General features: G+C 49.4%; 6 protein-coding genes across 6 annotated transcripts; 4 read left to right on the top strand and 2 right to left on the bottom strand.

Annotated features, from left to right (window-relative positions):
• Nucleotides 1-1,280: 1,280 nt before the first annotated feature.
• Nucleotides 1,281-2,222, top strand: PGRI_048980 (homocysteine S-methyltransferase family protein; the record flags this gene model as incomplete). The annotated part of the gene is made up of 1 exon (XM_040792611.1): nt 1,281-2,222. One exon carries the CDS (start codon nt 1,281-1,283, stop codon nt 2,220-2,222), a length of 942 nt encoding a protein of 313 aa, XP_040644578.1.
• A 697-nt stretch (nt 2,223-2,919) lies between these two features.
• On the bottom strand, nt 2,920-4,165 carry tif34 (translation initiation factor eIF3 subunit i; the record flags this gene model as incomplete). The annotated part of the gene is made up of 5 exons (XM_040792610.1): nt 2,920-3,102; nt 3,166-3,342; nt 3,399-3,515; nt 3,570-4,076; nt 4,139-4,165. 5 exons carry the CDS (start codon nt 4,163-4,165, stop codon nt 2,920-2,922), a joined length of 1,011 nt encoding a protein of 336 aa, XP_040644577.1.
• Nucleotides 4,166-4,948: 783 nt separating this feature from the next.
• On the top strand, nt 4,949-8,002 carry PGRI_048960 (C-1-tetrahydrofolate synthase; the record flags this gene model as incomplete). Its single annotated transcript, XM_040792609.1, has 5 exons — nt 4,949-5,072; nt 5,139-5,159; nt 5,213-5,250; nt 5,307-7,834; nt 7,894-8,002. 5 exons carry the CDS (start codon nt 4,949-4,951, stop codon nt 8,000-8,002), a joined length of 2,820 nt encoding a protein of 939 aa, XP_040644576.1.
• Nucleotides 8,003-9,044: 1,042 nt separating this feature from the next.
• Nucleotides 9,045-10,787, top strand: PGRI_048950 (NADP-dependent isocitrate dehydrogenase; the record flags this gene model as incomplete). Its single annotated transcript, XM_040792608.1, has 5 exons — nt 9,045-9,104; nt 9,482-9,665; nt 9,729-9,765; nt 9,816-10,312; nt 10,363-10,787. The coding sequence occupies 5 exons, from the start codon at nt 9,045-9,047 to the stop codon at nt 10,785-10,787; spliced, it is 1,203 nt and encodes a 400-aa protein (XP_040644575.1).
• Nucleotides 10,788-11,618: 831 nt separating this feature from the next.
• Nucleotides 11,619-13,125, top strand: PGRI_048940 (uncharacterized protein; the record flags this gene model as incomplete). The annotated part of the gene is made up of 6 exons (XM_040792607.1): nt 11,619-11,747; nt 11,841-11,877; nt 11,942-12,009; nt 12,067-12,449; nt 12,507-12,574; nt 12,629-13,125. The coding sequence occupies 6 exons, from the start codon at nt 11,619-11,621 to the stop codon at nt 13,123-13,125; spliced, it is 1,182 nt and encodes a 393-aa protein (XP_040644574.1).
• A 300-nt stretch (nt 13,126-13,425) lies between these two features.
• PGRI_048930 (uncharacterized protein) lies at nt 13,426-16,714 on the bottom strand (the record flags this gene model as incomplete). The annotated part of the gene is made up of 7 exons (XM_040792606.1): nt 13,426-13,565; nt 13,618-13,900; nt 13,948-14,123; nt 14,178-14,401; nt 14,521-14,857; nt 14,927-15,352; nt 15,517-16,714. 7 exons carry the CDS (start codon nt 16,712-16,714, stop codon nt 13,426-13,428), a joined length of 2,784 nt encoding a protein of 927 aa, XP_040644573.1.
• Nucleotides 16,715-16,850: the final 136 nt, after the last annotated feature.

Below are 16,850 nucleotides of genomic sequence, written 5' to 3'. Positions count from 1 at the left end.
CTAATATTTGATGGATTTCCATTGTGCTTTCAAATCTCATGAGGACTCAAGCATCTATATACGAGTATCAGACACAAAATCGGCGAATGTGCATCAGAATAAGCAAAGAATATGACCATTAACTGATCTCAGCTATATTTTCCCTATGAATCACTCGCTGCGCTGAAGTGTGCTAGGACTCTGGGCGTGTTGATCAATACTGATTTCTACCTGCCACAGCAGCTGCGAAAAAGGGCACTAATGCATGCACGCCATATAATACGGTATTCTTTCAAATGCATACAGTCAATTAGATATATGAAATAATGAGTGTGAGCTACATAGTAGATAGAGACTAATATTACTTATTGGCATTGGTATTACTAGCACAAAAAGCAAGTACGTGCATGCATGGACATTCCCCTTGAACTATCGTAGGAGGGTAATTGTTCTCCACTTTCAAGATTCAATGCACTTCAACGCTGTCGATGACATGGAGAACGTACAACATAGATATATGATCAGTTGTCCTGACATGCAAATGCAGAGTTAGAAGCATGTATCTTTATAGGTACATATCTACATACATGTAGGTACATATCAAGGTGCCGATCGTCCTACAGTAAGCCGTAATATCAGCCCTCAAGGACGACAAATTTTCGTACGTACAATGCGATATTGTATACACAAACATGCATTCCTATGAAGTGTTATGCTTACTTTTCCCGCAAGTACACCTCCGGGGCCCTAGAACCCTGGTACACGGTCCCCAGCTATGAAATGAGGCGAATGGCATCTAGGCAATACTTTGCAGTCATAACCAATAGGACCACAGTCTTTGGTGGCCCACTTCCTCTTCGTTGCCCATACCCCAAAGCACTGACCTGCTCCTTGATACCTAATGAAGACAAGAGCACAACACCCGGGGCAGTGGACATACCTACTTAGGTAAAACTGTCCGCCTCTAGGCAGTAAACCGTCAGCTGTAGTCAAGACCTGAAGCGTCATGTTGACCTGTCCCAGCCAAAGTCCTGCCACACGAGTTGTCAGATCGTACCTAGATGATCCTTTTCGACCATCAATAACCAATAGTACTACACCATCTAGTGACGAACCTCGTCTTCGTTGCCCGTAAGCCACAGCGTTAGCCTGATCCTTTATCCCTACTGAGACCAGGAGCGCAACACCCGGGGCCATGTAGATACCTCTAGACAGCAAACCGCGAGCGTTATTTAAAGCTTATTTATATCCATGGATATGTCGCCATTCGTTGCGAAAATTAGCAATAACCAGACTTGAAAATGGCCTCCGAATTGAACCTCCCGCAGTTGACTGCCACCAAGCCCTTCATCACCGAAGGCGGAGTCGAAACAACTCTGATATACAGAAAGAATATCGATCTTCCGAGCTTCTCCGCCCTCCCGGTTCTCAATACGGAAGATGGTAAAGAAACCATCACATCTATCTACAAAGGGTACATAGATATTGCTCGCGCTCACTCAACCGGCGTCGTCCTCGAAACCCGAACATGGCGTGGCTCTCCACTATGGTCTTCCGAGATTGGCCTGTCCATTCCACAGATCGTTGATCTGAACCACACAGCAGTGAAGCTCCTCCAAGGAATTAGGAGCGAGACTCCATTCGAGCCTATCGTCATCAGTGGCGCCATGGGACCTCTCCAAGATGCCTACCAGGACTCCACCGTTTCCTTCGATCAGGCACGGGAGTACTATGGCCCCCAGATTCGCGCCTTCGCCGAAGAAGGTGTCGACATGTTGTGTATCATGACTGTAACGAATGTCAACGAGGCCTTTGGAGCAGTGAGTCTAGCACGAGAGTATAACCTCCCTATCCATGTCTCGTTCAGCATCGAGACAGACGGACGTCTACGAGGAGGTAAGACTCTCGAGGATGCGATTCGAGAAGTCGATAGTGTAACGGAGAACTATGTGACGTATTACGGGGTGAATTGTGCACACCCGCGTTATATTATCATGGCAGTTCAGGATATGCCTATGGAGGTGAGGTCGAGGCTCGGGTCGATTAGAGGAAACTCGAGTCTTAAGAGTCACGAAGAGCTTGATAACTCTACGGAGCTGGATCGGGGCGATATTCCCGAGTGGGTTCAAGAGTTCGATCATCTTGTGGGTATGTTGCCGGGACTCAAAGTGGTGGGAGGTTGCTGTGGCACGGATGAAGAGCATGTTGATGCTATTGCGGGACGGATTCGTTCTGTTGATTGAAGCACCTGCGCACTTCATTGCGCTTTTGTGTTCATTCCGGTCTTTATTTTGTGCTTTATAACTAGTCTGTCAAATGCAAGTCTATCATTCATGAGGGAACTTTAAACCGTACGATTCTTTGTAGCTTCCATCAAGAATAAGTAGTAGATGACGTCTCGGTAGCAATGCCTTCGATTATATTTACCAATTTACCTTGGGCACCCCCAAAATATATAGTTGGCTGTTATACGACAAGCAGGAATGCTAAGTACAACATTTGAAGTGGTTACGAAGTAGTCACCCTGTAACCCTAAGCACCCTGATAAAGTGGCACCCCAGGAAATTCACGTCTGAAATAGTGCATACCGCTACATGCAGTATGTAGACAGTTCCTATCCTGCTGGTTTCGATGTCAGGGCTCTGAATAGAATGAAGATTTGCAAAGCTTTGATTTTGTCTATTTACCCGATTTTCAGCTCTTTTGCGGAGGACCAGGACAGACATAAGAGCTCAAAAAATGAACCATGTCATCTTTTTATTAAACAAACAAACACAAGGTACCAACTCCGATTGATCATGGAATCAATGAAATGAGAAAATCGTGGACCGGAAGGTCATCCCATTCCGTATGCGGGACTTGGAGGATCTATCCCAAGTCTTTTCGCCTCGTAAACACATACACACGACGCATCCCAACTTTCTTCACCACATCCGCTCTTTACTTCCGCGCCTGCTCCCGCTCAACCTCGTACATGAAGTCAAAGTATGACTTGTCGAAGTGGTGGACACGAACGTATCCGTCCTCACCACCGGAGGCGTATGCGGTACCGGCGGGGTGAACGTCGATGGTGTTAAGGGGACCGAAATGGCCACGAACGCGGCCGACTTCATCTTCGAAAACCTGGGTAATAAGATTATTAGTATGCTGCGAGTAAGGTCACTCAAAACGCTTAGTTGTACTCACTCTGTGGTAGAATCGGGCCTCGAATTTACCCTGGCGGGCGGAGGTGGTGGTAACATCCATGGCGGCTTGACCACCACCAAGAATGACGAAGTCCTTCTTGGGTGTCACGGAAGCAGTGTTGAGAGGGGTATCGGAGATATAGGTTTTGAGGATGGCGAGGTTGCGGGATGACAGGAGCTGAATGATATTAGCGGGCATTTCCTTATAGAATGATCTGCCAAAGAAGAACATACCTTGGCTGACTTGTCTTTCGACGCGGTAATGAAAGACAGACGATCGGGTGCGAATTGAATGTCGGTTATTTGGCTATCGAATTCGTGGATTTGCACGTTCTCGAGTTGTTCTCCAGACTGCATATGGTATCAGCATTCCACACCCCTCAATTCACCCCGAAACAAACATACCTTAGGATCATACTGGCTGACGCTGCCGTCCTCGTGCCCCGCAATGATATACTTGCTCAGGAAACTCCACCCCGCCACGGTGGCCTTGCTCTCTTCACAAACGATGGTCAAGGTGGGCTCGGTGGCCTGCGCGCTGAGGTTCTCTCCGTAGCTGATATCGATAACGGCGATAGTACCGTTGAAACCCATGCGCTTTTCCGTCACGGCCAAAAGTTTGCTTCCATCGGGGGAGAATGCCACGCGCTTGACGGCTGTCGAGAATTCCCACACCTTCACACATTCGCCGGTCTTGATGTTCCATAGACGCACGGTGTTGTCTGCTGATCCGGTTGCGAGAAGGACAGTGTTGGGGCTGACGTCGACTGTCCAGACAGCACCCTGGTGGCCGTTGTAAGTACCGAGACGCTCGCCGTTGGCGGACCACCATGCGCACACGATCTTATCCTTCGAAACGGAGAAGAGGAGGTCGCCATCGCTGTTGAACTTGATTTGGGTCAGGGACCGCTCCTGTTATAGATGGCTGCGGTTAGTCTCTGTGGATCCAGCAAGATTTCAAGAAGTCAACGCACATGGCCGGAAAGCAAAATAGGCCTCATTTCGACGGGTGGATGATAGGAAATCCGTGATGGAGTATCGGAGGGGAAAAATCTGAGACGCTCGGCTCAGAATGGGTAAGGCGGAGTGGCTTTTTGGGGGGGGGGTCAACCTCGTCAACCTCACTTTCTTTGACTAGTGAATTTCATCGCACACTCGGCCCTCAATGCCAAGCCTTTATCGGATGCCATGATATTCCGTATTCCGATATCTACACGTGATCTAAAGATTTGATACCCTAAGCCCTAACTAGAGTCCTAGAAAAGGTTAATGCGTCCTGGATGACTCATGCGGCTCAGATATGAAATTGTGCCTCAGGCAGAACATTGGAAATAAGGAGGTGTTCGGGAAACCGGGAAACTCGCCGATTCTCCGCATAAGCTTAATTATAGACAAAGGAAGAAATGAGGTGAATGAGAGGGGAATATCTCAAAATTGATAGCGCTAACTTTAACTCCGGTATACCTCAGGACTGTTGCATGTGAAATTGAGGCCTAATTGTTGATTTCTTGTCCCAACGCCGGCAGCAGGTCCGCGGGTTCGCCCCAAACAAGCAATAATTCATGCCATTCGTCCCCGCTGCCCTACCCCGCTGCACTTTTTATCTCCAAGTGCATGCGGGCACTCTCCGAAATCTTCCTCTTTTATCTCGTTCCTTTTTTCATAATTCCTCTGTTCAACGTGTCAGAGAGCTTCGTTCATCGTCAATTGAGTCTCTAGTGAACGTCGACTTTTCTCCTATCAGCCCCGCTATCTCATCATTCCGAACGTTTTCCGGGTCAGCAATGGCTGCCGCCAAGATTGATGGCACTGCCATCGCAAAGAGCATTCGCCAGGGATTGAAGTCCGAGATCGAACAGATTCAAGTGACGAACCCTAGATTTAAGCCCAATCTGGTGATCTTCCAGGGTAGGTATACCTCTCTTCGAGTATGATTACAGGAGTGTTGTTTACTAACATGATGATTCTATATAGTCGGCAGCCGATCGGATTCTAGTTGGTTTATCTACAAACAGCATTGAGAGATTGTCCAGACTAATGTTACTTAGGCACCTATGTGCGCATGAAGCTCAAGGCCGCTCAAGAGGTATGACTTGCTTGCTGCTTGGGATATTCAGAGTATTCTCTAACCTTATTCACTAGGCCAACATTATCTGCACTCTGATCAACGTCCCCGAGTCGAGCACGGAGCTGGAGCTCATCCAAGAGATCACCAGAGCCAACAATGACCCTGCAATCCACGGCATTCTCGTCCAGTTGCCCCTCCCAAGCCACATGTCTGAGCATGCAGTCACCTCGACTGTTGCAGATGAGAAGGATGTCGATGGTTTCGGCGCAATCAATATCGGCGAGTTGGCTAAGCGAGGCGGTCGCCCATTGTTCACTCCGTGTACCCCTCTGGCGGTCATGGAACTACTGAAGGCAAGCGGCGTAGACCCCGCTGGCAAGGAGGCAGTTGTCTTGGGACGTAGCGACATCGTCGGCAGCCCGGTCAGCTATTTGCTCAAGAACGCTGATGCCACCGTCACTGTCTGCCACTCAAAGACACCGGATATTCCCCGCATTGTTAAGAACGCTGATATTGTTGTGGCGGCCATTGGCCAGACCGAGCTTGTGAAGGGTGACTGGTTGAAGCCCGGTGTTGTGGTCATTGATGTTGGTATCAACTACAAGCCTGATGCGACTAAGAAGTCCGGTGAGCGGTTGGTGGGTGATGTAGAGTTCGACTCTGCTGCCCAGGTGGCCTCACAAATCACTCCTGTCCCCGGTGGTGTTGGTCCCATGACAGTGGCTATGTTGCTGAAGAACGTTGTTCACTCCGCCAAGACCTACTTTGAAAAACAGAAGGACCGCCATGTCACTCCTCTCCCCCTCCGCCTACAGACCCCTGTGCCTTCCGACATTGCCATCTCGCGGGCCCAATACCCCAAGCCCATCACTCAGGTTGCCACCGAGGTCGGCATTGCCCCTCATGAGTTGGAGCCCTACGGCCACACCAAGGCCAAGATCAGCCTCAGTGTGCTAGACCGCCTCTCCCATCGCCGCAACGGAAGATACATCTTGGTCTGCGGTATCACACCCACTCCTCTTGGTGAGGGCAAGTCCACCACCACATTAGGTCTCACTCAGGCGCTTGGTGCCCACCTGAACCGCATTTCATTCGCCAACGTCCGACAGCCCAGCCAAGGTCCTACATTCGGCATTAAGGGTGGAGCCGCTGGTGGAGGCTACAGTCAGGTTATCCCTATGGACGAGTTCAATCTCCACCTTACTGGTGACATCCACGCCATTACCGCCGCGAACAACCTTCTAGCTGCAGCTATCGAGACTCGCATGTTCCACGAGTCTACCCAGAAAGATGCAGCTCTCTACAAGCGTCTTGTCCCTGCCAGCAAGGGCACACGTGAATTCAAGCCTATCATGTTCCGACGTCTGAAGAAGCTGGGTATCGAGAAGACTAACCCAGACGACCTCACCGAGGAAGAAATTACCCGCTTTGCCCGCCTAGATATTGATCCAGAGACCATCACTTGGCGCCGCGTCCTTGATGTCAATGACCGTCACCTGCGTGGTATCACTGTCGGCCAGGCCGCTACCGAGAAAGGCCTCTCCCGCGAGACTGGCTTCGATATTTCCGTCGCTAGTGAGTGCATGGCCATTCTTGCCTTGAGTAACGACTTGGATGATATGCGTGAGCGACTGGGTCGTATGGTGGTTGCCACTTCTAGAAACGGTGATCCCGTGACTTGCGACGACATTGGTGCCGGTGGTGCCCTGGCTGCCTTGATGAAGGATGCCATTAAGCCAAACTTGATGCAGAGTTTGGAAGGCACCCCTGTCATGGTGCACGCTGGTCCCTTTGCCAACATCAGTATTGGCGCCAGCTCTGCCATCGCCGATAAGCTTGCACTGAAGCTTGCCGGTACTGAGCCTGATGAAGATCACGAAGCCAAGACTGGTTTCGTGGTCACCGAGGCTGGCTTCGACTTCACCATGGGTGGTGAGCGCTTCTTTAACATCAAGTGCCGCTCCTCTGGTCTAGTTCCTGACACTGTCGTTATTGTGGCTACCGTCCGTGCGCTGAAGGTCCACGGCGGCGGCCCCGAGATCAAGCCCGGTGCCCCTCTGCAGGAGGTCTACCGCACCGAGAACGTGGATGTTCTCCGCAAGGGTTGTGTTAACCTGCGGAAGCACATTGCCAACGCCAAGCAGTACGGCGTCCCCGTAGTGGTCGCGATCAATAAGTTCGAGACTGATACCGAGGCTGAAATTGCTGTCATCAGAGAGGAGGCGATCGCTGCTGGCGCCGAGGATGCGGTCCCTGCCAATCACTGGGCTGAGGGTGGAGCCGGCGCCGTTGATCTGGCCAAGGCTGTCATGACCGCTAGCTCTAAGGAGAAGGACTTCCAGCTTCTCTACGGACTGGATGGTACTATCCAGGAGCGCATTGAGCGCATTGGCCAGGCCATGTATGGCGCTGAAAAGGTTGAGTTTAGTGAATTGGCCCAGAAGAAGGTCGACACCTACACCAAGCAAGGGTTCTCTAACTTGCCGATCTGTATCGCCAAGACTCAGTACTCACTCAGTCACGACCCAGCCCTCAAGGGCGCCCCAAGCGGTTTCACTGTACCGATTCGGGATGTCAGATTGGCTGTGGGCGCTGGATACCTGTAAGTTCTGTTCTTGTTCTCGTTTTCTGTGGAAATTTGTCACGCTAACATAGCTATAGATACGCTTTGGCTGCTGATATCCAGACCATTCCTGGACTACCCACTGCCCCCGGTTACCTTAATGTGGACATTGACACCGAGACTGGCGATATCGACGGACTGTTTTAGAGTAGATAAGGATATATTTCGGGGCTTGCATATACCATTGTTTGAATTTCAATTCTTCAACACATACCATAATTGGCGTCGGAGCCCTTGGAGATTTTTCAACACCCGGGGTAATTGGACTCGTGAAATTCATTCTGATATATTATTTTATCATAATCAATCTATATTTTTCCTAATCTAGATCGTACAATTCGGTTGGAGCTTTTCCGGGGTCAAAAAGGGAGGGCCGGTCAAGGCCGGAGTTGAGCTCCGTTCTCCGGGAACCGCTCTGACACCGCGTATAGCTTTCTTCAGGCGGGTCGATGGAGCTTTGCCATAAAACTTTTACCTGAGAAAGGATTAGATCGATTAGATCGATGAGTCAGGAGACCTTGAAGAGAAAGATTTAAAGAAACAGTGAAATCCACGTGAATTTACCCAAAAAACATTCCAATTTCAAAATATCTCGTGACTATTCCGGCTTCGGCGCTTCTTTTTGCGGAGTTGTTCTTAAGATCTCCAACCTCCATTACACCGGACAAGGCTTTTTCCTCTACTCTTCTTTTAACTCAAGTCTCTAAACTATTCGGTAAATATCCCTTTCTTATTTGCCTTATCCATATTCCGAACAAATCCCGTATTGGCCCGGTCTTGACCCGCCAAATCTTCAAACTCCCGGAAATCGCAACATCTCTCTACCCTTTCTCCGGGAAATTTCCCGACTCCACACTTTCCTTTCTGCCGAACTTCATTCCCTCGGTTGTAACCAGGCGGTTGAGGCGACCTACATCCCGCTCAGCCAAACAGAAACACCGAAACTGCTGCTGACGTCCTTAGCCAGTATCCCACGATGAACGCTCTCCGGTCCAGTTCCGCAGCCGCTCGTCGGTCCTTTGCGACCCCTCCTGCCCCTCTCTCGTCTACTTCTCGTCTTATTTCTTCCTCTTCTTTTACTTCTCCTTCCAAGAGATCTATTTCCACCTCCCTCTCTCAACGAACTCGAGTTGTTGCTTCTTCCCGCTGGTCCGGATCGATCCCTGCGTCTCTCACTCAAACCCGCACTATGGCTTCCGAAACCAAGATCAAGGTCAAGACCCCTTTGGTCGAGTTGGATGGTGATGAGGTATGGGACATCCCCCCTTTTTATAGTTTAAGCCTTCTTCTCGGCCTGTCTCACAAGCCCGCATATTATCGTGCTCGGCGGGTGTGTTTTCGTCGAAAACGCGGGGAAACACGGGGAATATGATCATATTCATGTGTCAATCCTCTGATGACGCCGCCCTAAGGCTTTAAGACTCATTGGCATGTGCTAACCGAGTTATCTTCGTGAAACTTAGATGACCCGTATTATCTGGCAAGAAATCAGAGAAAAGGTAGGCTTATCATCCCCTCGTTAGGGTTAGACCTGCATGATCCCCACCGTTGCAGGATGCATACAGTGGATACATCATAAAACAGGTTGACCCGGATTCGTGCTTGATACTAATTGGCTGCCTATAGTTGATTCTGCCTTACCTCGATGTTGATCTCAAGTACTACGATTTGGGTATTGAGTACCGTGATGAGACCAATGACCAGGTTACCATTGATGCTGCCGAGGCTATTAAGAAGTACGGTGTCGGTGTCAAGTGTGCCACCATCACCCCCGATGAGGCCCGTGTTGAGGAGTTCAAGCTGAAGAAGAGTAAGCTCATTAAGCTCATCGGAAGTCCATTTTGTGAAACAACAAAAAGCTAATCATATCTAGTGTGGCTCTCCCCCAACGGCACTATCCGTAACATCCTGTGAGTACACCCGATTGGCTTTGACTGTTCATGACTAACGTTCTATCTAGTGGCGGTACCGTGTTCCGTGAGCCCATTGTCATTCCCCGCATTCCCCGCCTGGTCCCTGGCTGGACCAAGCCTATTATTATTGGCCGTCACGCCTTCGGTGACCAGTACCGCGCCCAGGACCGTGTCATCCCTGGTCCCGGTAAGCTCGAGTTGGTCTACACCCCTGTCGGTGGTAAGCCCGAGCACATCCAGGTCTTCGATTTCCAGGGTGGTGGTATCACCCAGTGCCAGTACAACACTGATGAGTCCATCGCTGGCTTCGCCCACTCCTCCTTCAAGATGGCCCTCATGAAGGGTCTTCCCCTCTACATGAGCACCAAGAACACTATCCTCAAGAAGTACGATGGTCGCTTCAAGGACATCTTCGAGGAGATCTTCCAGAAGGAGTACAAGAAGGACTTCGATGCCAAGGGTATCTGGTACGAGCACCGTCTCATCGACGACATGGTCGCCCAGATGATCAAGTCTGAGGGTGGCTTCGTTATGGCTCTTAAGAGTGAGTCTCCCATTCCATGATAATTTTATTTCTTCTCTAACACATATCAGACTACGACGGTGATGTCCAGTCCGATATCGTCGCCCAGGGCTTCGGCTCCCTCGGTCTGATGACCTCCGCTCTGGCTACCCCCAACGGCGATGCCTACGAGTCCGAGGCCGCCCACGGAACCGTCACCCGTCACTACCGCGAGCACCAGAAGGGCAACGAGACCTCCACCAACCCCATTGCCTCTATCTTCGCCTGGACCCGTGGTCTTGTGCAGCGTGGTCAGCTCGATAACACCCCCGACGTTGTCGCCTTCGCCGAGGAGCTCGAGCGTGCCTGCGTTGAAGTTGTCAACGACGAGGCTATCATGACTAAGGATCTGGCTCTCGCCTGTGGTCGCAAGGACCGTGAGTCTTGGGTCACCACTGGCGAGTACATGGCTGCCGTTGAGCGCAGGCTGAAGGCCAACCTCAAGGCTCGCCTGTAGATTGTTTTCCCATTTGCTGCAAAATTTGATGAGATACTCCCAGTTTAGAATCCCTCGTGGAAAGGCATTGGCCTGGCTTTGAATGGTCATTTTTGATTTTGTATAGTTTGCAATTGAATTGTCATTCTGTATACTTCTTTCCATTTACGTTGTAGTAACACCCATTAACATCAAACATTCTACACAGAAATGTCAACATAATCCGCCTCCAAAGTTCCACAACCACACAATCCAAGCAATCCAAGCGAACATTATAGTTTTACTCTTGGGGCCGAAAGTTCAATCCTAAGGACGCCAACCACACAGACGATGACCCAAATAAGAAACAAACAAGGGTCATTCAATCCCATATCAAATGTTATCCTCCGGTTACTTTTTCCAAAGTTCTCATAAAAAAGACTTGAACCAATCAGAATGTGAGTCGAACTAAGGGATCCACAACTTTATTCGGACACCCAATCATTTTTCATTCTGACTTGAATAGCCGTTGATCCACATTGAATGTCTTGACGCAACCGGCTACGCCTTCCTATGCGGCCATTTTGTTCTTTTGGTTGTTCCAGACCACAATGAAATATTAATTGGAAGTCCTCGATTCTGCTCAGGGATTTGTGGGCACAAAACCTGTGTTCGTCACAGGTTAAAACAAGTTCTTTTGCTTTCTTGGACTTCAACCTTCTCTTACTTCCAATACAATCCAACATATTCAATTCGCAGTGTGATGGTGGTGCTCTTCCACTGATTCTGAATACAATGACATCTGCCTACGGTTTCCTACTTGAATTATATCGAAATTTTTGAGCTCGGCCAGTTCTTCCTCTTGCCGATGCAATGTATGTTGAGATCGTCACATCGATCTTTACCGCACTGGCAATTTTTACCGTCGCCCTCCGGCTATACACTCGATTCTTCCTAGTGAAGGGTGCCGGGTTGGACGATTTGATCATATCATGTGCTTTGGTGTGTACTTCCATCTGCTAGATACCAGTACATACTTCTATCAAACGCAGTATCCGGAGAGTGAGAACCCAATTCTGATCTATCTTATCATAGGTCTCCGATTTGGCATCCTATGCCTGTATGCTCGTTGGTAAGTTTCCCATCTCGGCAATGCCTTGTTACTATACTTTTGAAACTAACAAGTTTCTCGACAGAACGGGCAAATGGCCTCGGAGTTCCCACAACAAGACTTTCTAGCGAACAAATCGAGCGCCAACTATTCGTACGAAAAGTCCATTTTTATGAACTCATGAGATCAAGTACTAATGAAAACCAACAGTGGCTATGGCTTTCCGTCCCTTTCTATAACCTCGCCATGATCTTAGCCAAGATCTCCGCCCTAACCCTCTTCACCCGCGTCTTCCATCCCCGTTCCTTCCTTTTAGTCACCCGTATCTTGATAGGCTTCCTCGTCGTTGTAGGTCTATGGACGACCATCAGCGGCTTTATCTACTGCATCCCTATCAGCCACTTCTGGAATCCGTCTGCAGAGGTCCGAAAGGGACATTGTCTACCTGACGGCCCTGTCTGGTTCACAAATGCGGGAATCCAGACTTTTACCGATCTGGTAATAGTGGCTCTTCCCCTGCCGCTATTGTGGAAGTTACAGCTCCCGAAAAAACAAAAATGGGGGATGCTCGTGGTTTTCAGCCTTGGAATATTGTACGTCAAGTGCACATCTCTACTCGATGTTGGGGACAATGTTAACTTTTCTTCTAGTATTGTGGCCACTAGTGCCGGTCGCTTATATGAATTGAATATAATGGTCAATGGAGGAGACTTTACCGGTAAGGATATACTTATACGAAACAAGCGAGAAAAGGAAACTGACACACCAACAGAAGCAAATGCCCAAGCAGCCATGTGGTCTTCCTTGGAAGCAAATATATCCATCATCTGCATCTGTCTCCCACCACTCCACCCTCTCCTCTCTCGCGCCTTCTCATTCTTCTGCCTCCCTCGACCAATACGCCCATCGGCATCAAAGCGCAACTCTGCTAAAACTACGTTCAAAGAGCCTCTCCGCCGGGATGACGGAATCTGGTCTAACAATCTCTTCAACCCCGCAGCAGGGGGTTACTCTGCTACTATCTCCAAGGTCGATACTAATGAGGAAGGGTACGAGGAGGACGGGATTCGTGTTGTGAGGGAATTGAGGTTGCAGTCCGATTCTATTCCTGTTCCTTCTGCGACTGGTCCCCATGCGGATCTGGAGATGGGAGAGGCGCCGAGGGGTAGTCTGTCGCATGGGAATCCACGCTCAACGTTTGATAGTGAGAGGGATTTCGGCGATTTCGAGTTTCCTGACTACAAAGATAAAATGAATGCTCCTCTCTGAAACTGATGGGAGCAGGGATTGTATATATTGAGCAACTTCAAAGGTTGTGTTCTAATAGAGTGAAAATACAAATAACGATGTGAATTTTATAGACTTTTATTGCATTTAGTGCACGTTCATATTCAAAACGGAGTTTCGGATCGTAGAGTGATATATATATCTTTGCCGAGACTGGGTACATGAGGAACTATGTATGCGGAAATGTCAATGGTACCAAATATAGTAGTACGAATATGAACTAAACGAGTATACATTTATGTTGGATATCTATTCCTTATATACCTGCAGCAAGTAGATGAATCAAAGACTTGCCCGCGAGGTCATCTTCCTCTGCATAGCCTGTTCAATCGCCTTAGCCACAGCAACACACTTCTCTTCCCCAAACCGGCCCCCAACAACCTGTATTCCAACAGGCATACCCTCAACTAGGTTGGGATCATCTAAAAACTAATAAGCATCGACCGAATAAAACACTCCAATGTTGGTACTCACATTGCTCCTTATTAAACTTATCACCATCATTCCTCGGAACATGGGCCAGCCACTCTTCATCGGGAATATCCTTCGTCTTCGATGCAGTAGTCACAGGCGTTGCCAACGCAGCATAACCAAGCAAGTTCCAGATACTAGTGTAACCCACATATGCACTGGACTTCACCCACGTCCACGGCTTATATCCCACCCAAGGGGTATTAGGCATGATCAATGCATCGATATCGGAGGATATCCATTTATCAAGATACGCCGATTCATAATTGTATTTGTCCGCATTAAGCTGCGTATGTTAGCAGATAGAACAAATACCAAGATGGGACTACTCACTTGGTGCGTTTGACTAGTGGTCAAAGTATCCTCGGGCTTACCAACGAGCATACCCTCAACAAGCGGCTCGCCGGTTTTTTCAATCTGTCTTCGACAGCCCTCCCCGCCATCGGAGAAGATAGCCTTCGCCCAGAGATCGTATGCATATTTATGCGAGGAGGCATCCCACTCAAATACTGAGACTCGTTAGTCGAGGTATAAAAAATGCATAGGAGTATCAATCATCATACCTTCATGACCCGCCGCTCTCAGCGCCTCAACAACCTCACGCATAGCCCTCGCAATCGGCGGCTGAACCTTCACAACACCATCATCAATCAAAAATCCAATCCTCAACCTCTTCGCACCGCAATACGCCAATTCTTTCCTCCACGCTACAGGCGCAACATGCTGATCAACCTCCCACGGCTTCGCGTCCGGCAAAGCTTCCATATACCGCTCAATAGTCGCAAGACTACAAGCCATAGGTCCAGCAACGGATCTCACAATATCCTGTCCGGGACTAATGATGCAAATCAGCACTTCTTTTTCTTGTCTCCAACATAAAACAAATCAGTCCAGAGTAAAACTTACTTCCCCCTCTCATAAGGATGTCTACCGGGACTAGGCGAAAGTCCATAAAGTCCACACAGCGCCGCGGGAATTCGAATTGAACCGCCCAAGTCAGTACCAATACCAAGGATGCTTCCGCGGGCCGCAACGAGCGATCCCTCGCCGCCGGAACTTCCACCGGAGATCAGCTCGCGGTTGAATGGGTTAACGCATTGGCCGAAGACATGGTTGTAAGAGTCGGACATCATCATTGATTGTGGTAGATTTGTTTTCACATAGAGGACTGCGCCGAGACGGCGGAGCGTGCGTGCTACGGATTTGTCTGCTGGTGCTGGGTTGTTGGTGAGGCCGACCCAGCCTGAAATTGAATTGGTTAGAATACAAATACAAGGTACGGTCTTTAAGGGGATGGATGTGGGTAGATTACCGATTGAAGTGTCTACTCCTTCAACGGAGAATAGGTCTTTGATAGATACCGGTAATCCGTGTAGAGGGCCGATAGTTTTTCCTGTCTTCGCGAGATGATCATCTAGTTCCTTAGCGACGGCAAAAGCCTCCTCGAAGAATATCTCCGTGCAGCATGTTGTGAGTTGGTGTGCTAGGGCAGCGCGCTTGGCGAAGACTCGAGTCAGCTCCAGAGACGAGAGTTCTCCGGATGAAAGCTTGCGGAGAAGAACCGCGATATCGGTTTCTTCCGTGAGAGCTAGCTCTTCTGCACTGAGAATGCGACGCAGATATGCCAGGGCATTTGGAGTGGATTCTATGGAGGGAACGGGATCTAAGCGCCATTCCGAGGGGATGAGGGCGAGCTGGTCAGCGCGCTTTTTAGCGCAACGGTCTTGGTACGAGGTCTCTTGATACGAGATAGTCATGGCGGAATTCATACAATAACAAACTACGAAGCTAGGAAGCAGGACTGTAATAGGAGCTTTATATATGTTCCGACCTATGTTGTAGATAAGAAGTGGGATATTGTCCCGATTAGGAAGGCAATCTAATCGACGCTAAACCCCACACCGCATATCCTCCACCTCCGCTCGCACTGCGCCTCGGCGTCCGGATAACGGGGGAATTCGCAGGACTGGCAATTTCGCCAGAACCCTCTGATAATCTCGCACTGTCGTGCTGTTGAGGCGCTCATTCCTGTCAGGTATGCTGGTGTAGCTAGGTGCACGTAGAATCTTGACGAAGAAGGGATATCTGCAATAGCCTGACATACACGGTCGACCATGGAGGAGACTACGTTCAAATGATATGTTGATGCGGAGGGATCAGCCGTGGTCATTCCCGCGCGGCTGAATGCCATGATTGCCGCGGCGCCTCTATACACGGTCGCAGCAAGATTGCGGTCTGATGCATCGCCCGGATTGAAGTGTAGAATTTGGGCCATTGCCCGAGAACTCAGGTCTATAGGGTGGATTCCATGGCCGTCGCGGTGTTTCGCAAGATAAACAAGAAGATCAAAGGTATCTGCTGGACATCCGACTGAGTCGAAGAAATCAGCAGATAAGGTCGCGCGATGCCAGTCCTCGAAAATTAATGGACTTTCTCTGACGAGGGCACCTGTAACATCAAACCATACTAGATAGGCGAGGACATCAGCTAAACCGGAGATTTCGCCGCAAAGGGCGTCGAGATCGGCTTTGTGTTGACAGTGGAGATCCAAGAGGGAGCGTGCGCCTTGCAGATGGCAATGCCAGTTGCCGAATGATCCACAGCATACTTCAAACATGGCGAAAGTAGCAATGCCAAAGAGCGCAATAGGGTGTGCGGATTGGATCACTTGGCTCAGATTCGTCAAGGCCACCAGATGTGATTGGAGGGACTCTTTGTTGTTTGCATCTTGGATGCGTGAGCGGGCAAAGCTTAGTGTGCGTGTAATCAGTTGGATTCCTTCTTCTGGGATGTCGCGGCTGCTGGATTGGATTTGTTGACAGAAAGCGTCCAGGAGGTCGATGAAGCCGTATAGATTGATAGATGCCGACTTGGTAAAGCCATTGTCTGGCGTTTCTTCATGTATGCGTGGTGAAGTTCCTTTTGGTGAAGACTTCTTTTTATCATCTACCCATACAACTCGTTGTGGATAGTTGCATGCTTCTCCACCCTGAAGACAGCCTTGACATCGGGGCCGGTTCAGGTCACATTTGATACCTCGGACTTTGCAGCGACCACAGTCCCGGTCATGTCGGATACCACGGGGCTTTTTCACTTTCATGGTGTGTGCGAAGTTGCCTGGCTGGGAAGGCTATCAACTATAAGTGCGGGGGTTGTCCGGGCCGAGGTGGATCGCATATTTGGACCCTTTTGGGGGCGATTTTAAGGGGTCTCGTTTTTATGCCCTGGATAAGAAA

Source organism: Penicillium griseofulvum (assembly GCF_001561935.1).
Source record: "Penicillium griseofulvum strain PG3 chromosome Unknown contig_84, whole genome shotgun sequence".
NCBI lineage: Eukaryota > Fungi > Ascomycota > Eurotiomycetes > Eurotiales > Aspergillaceae > Penicillium > Penicillium griseofulvum.
This window is presented reverse-complemented; position numbering and strand designations above follow the sequence as displayed.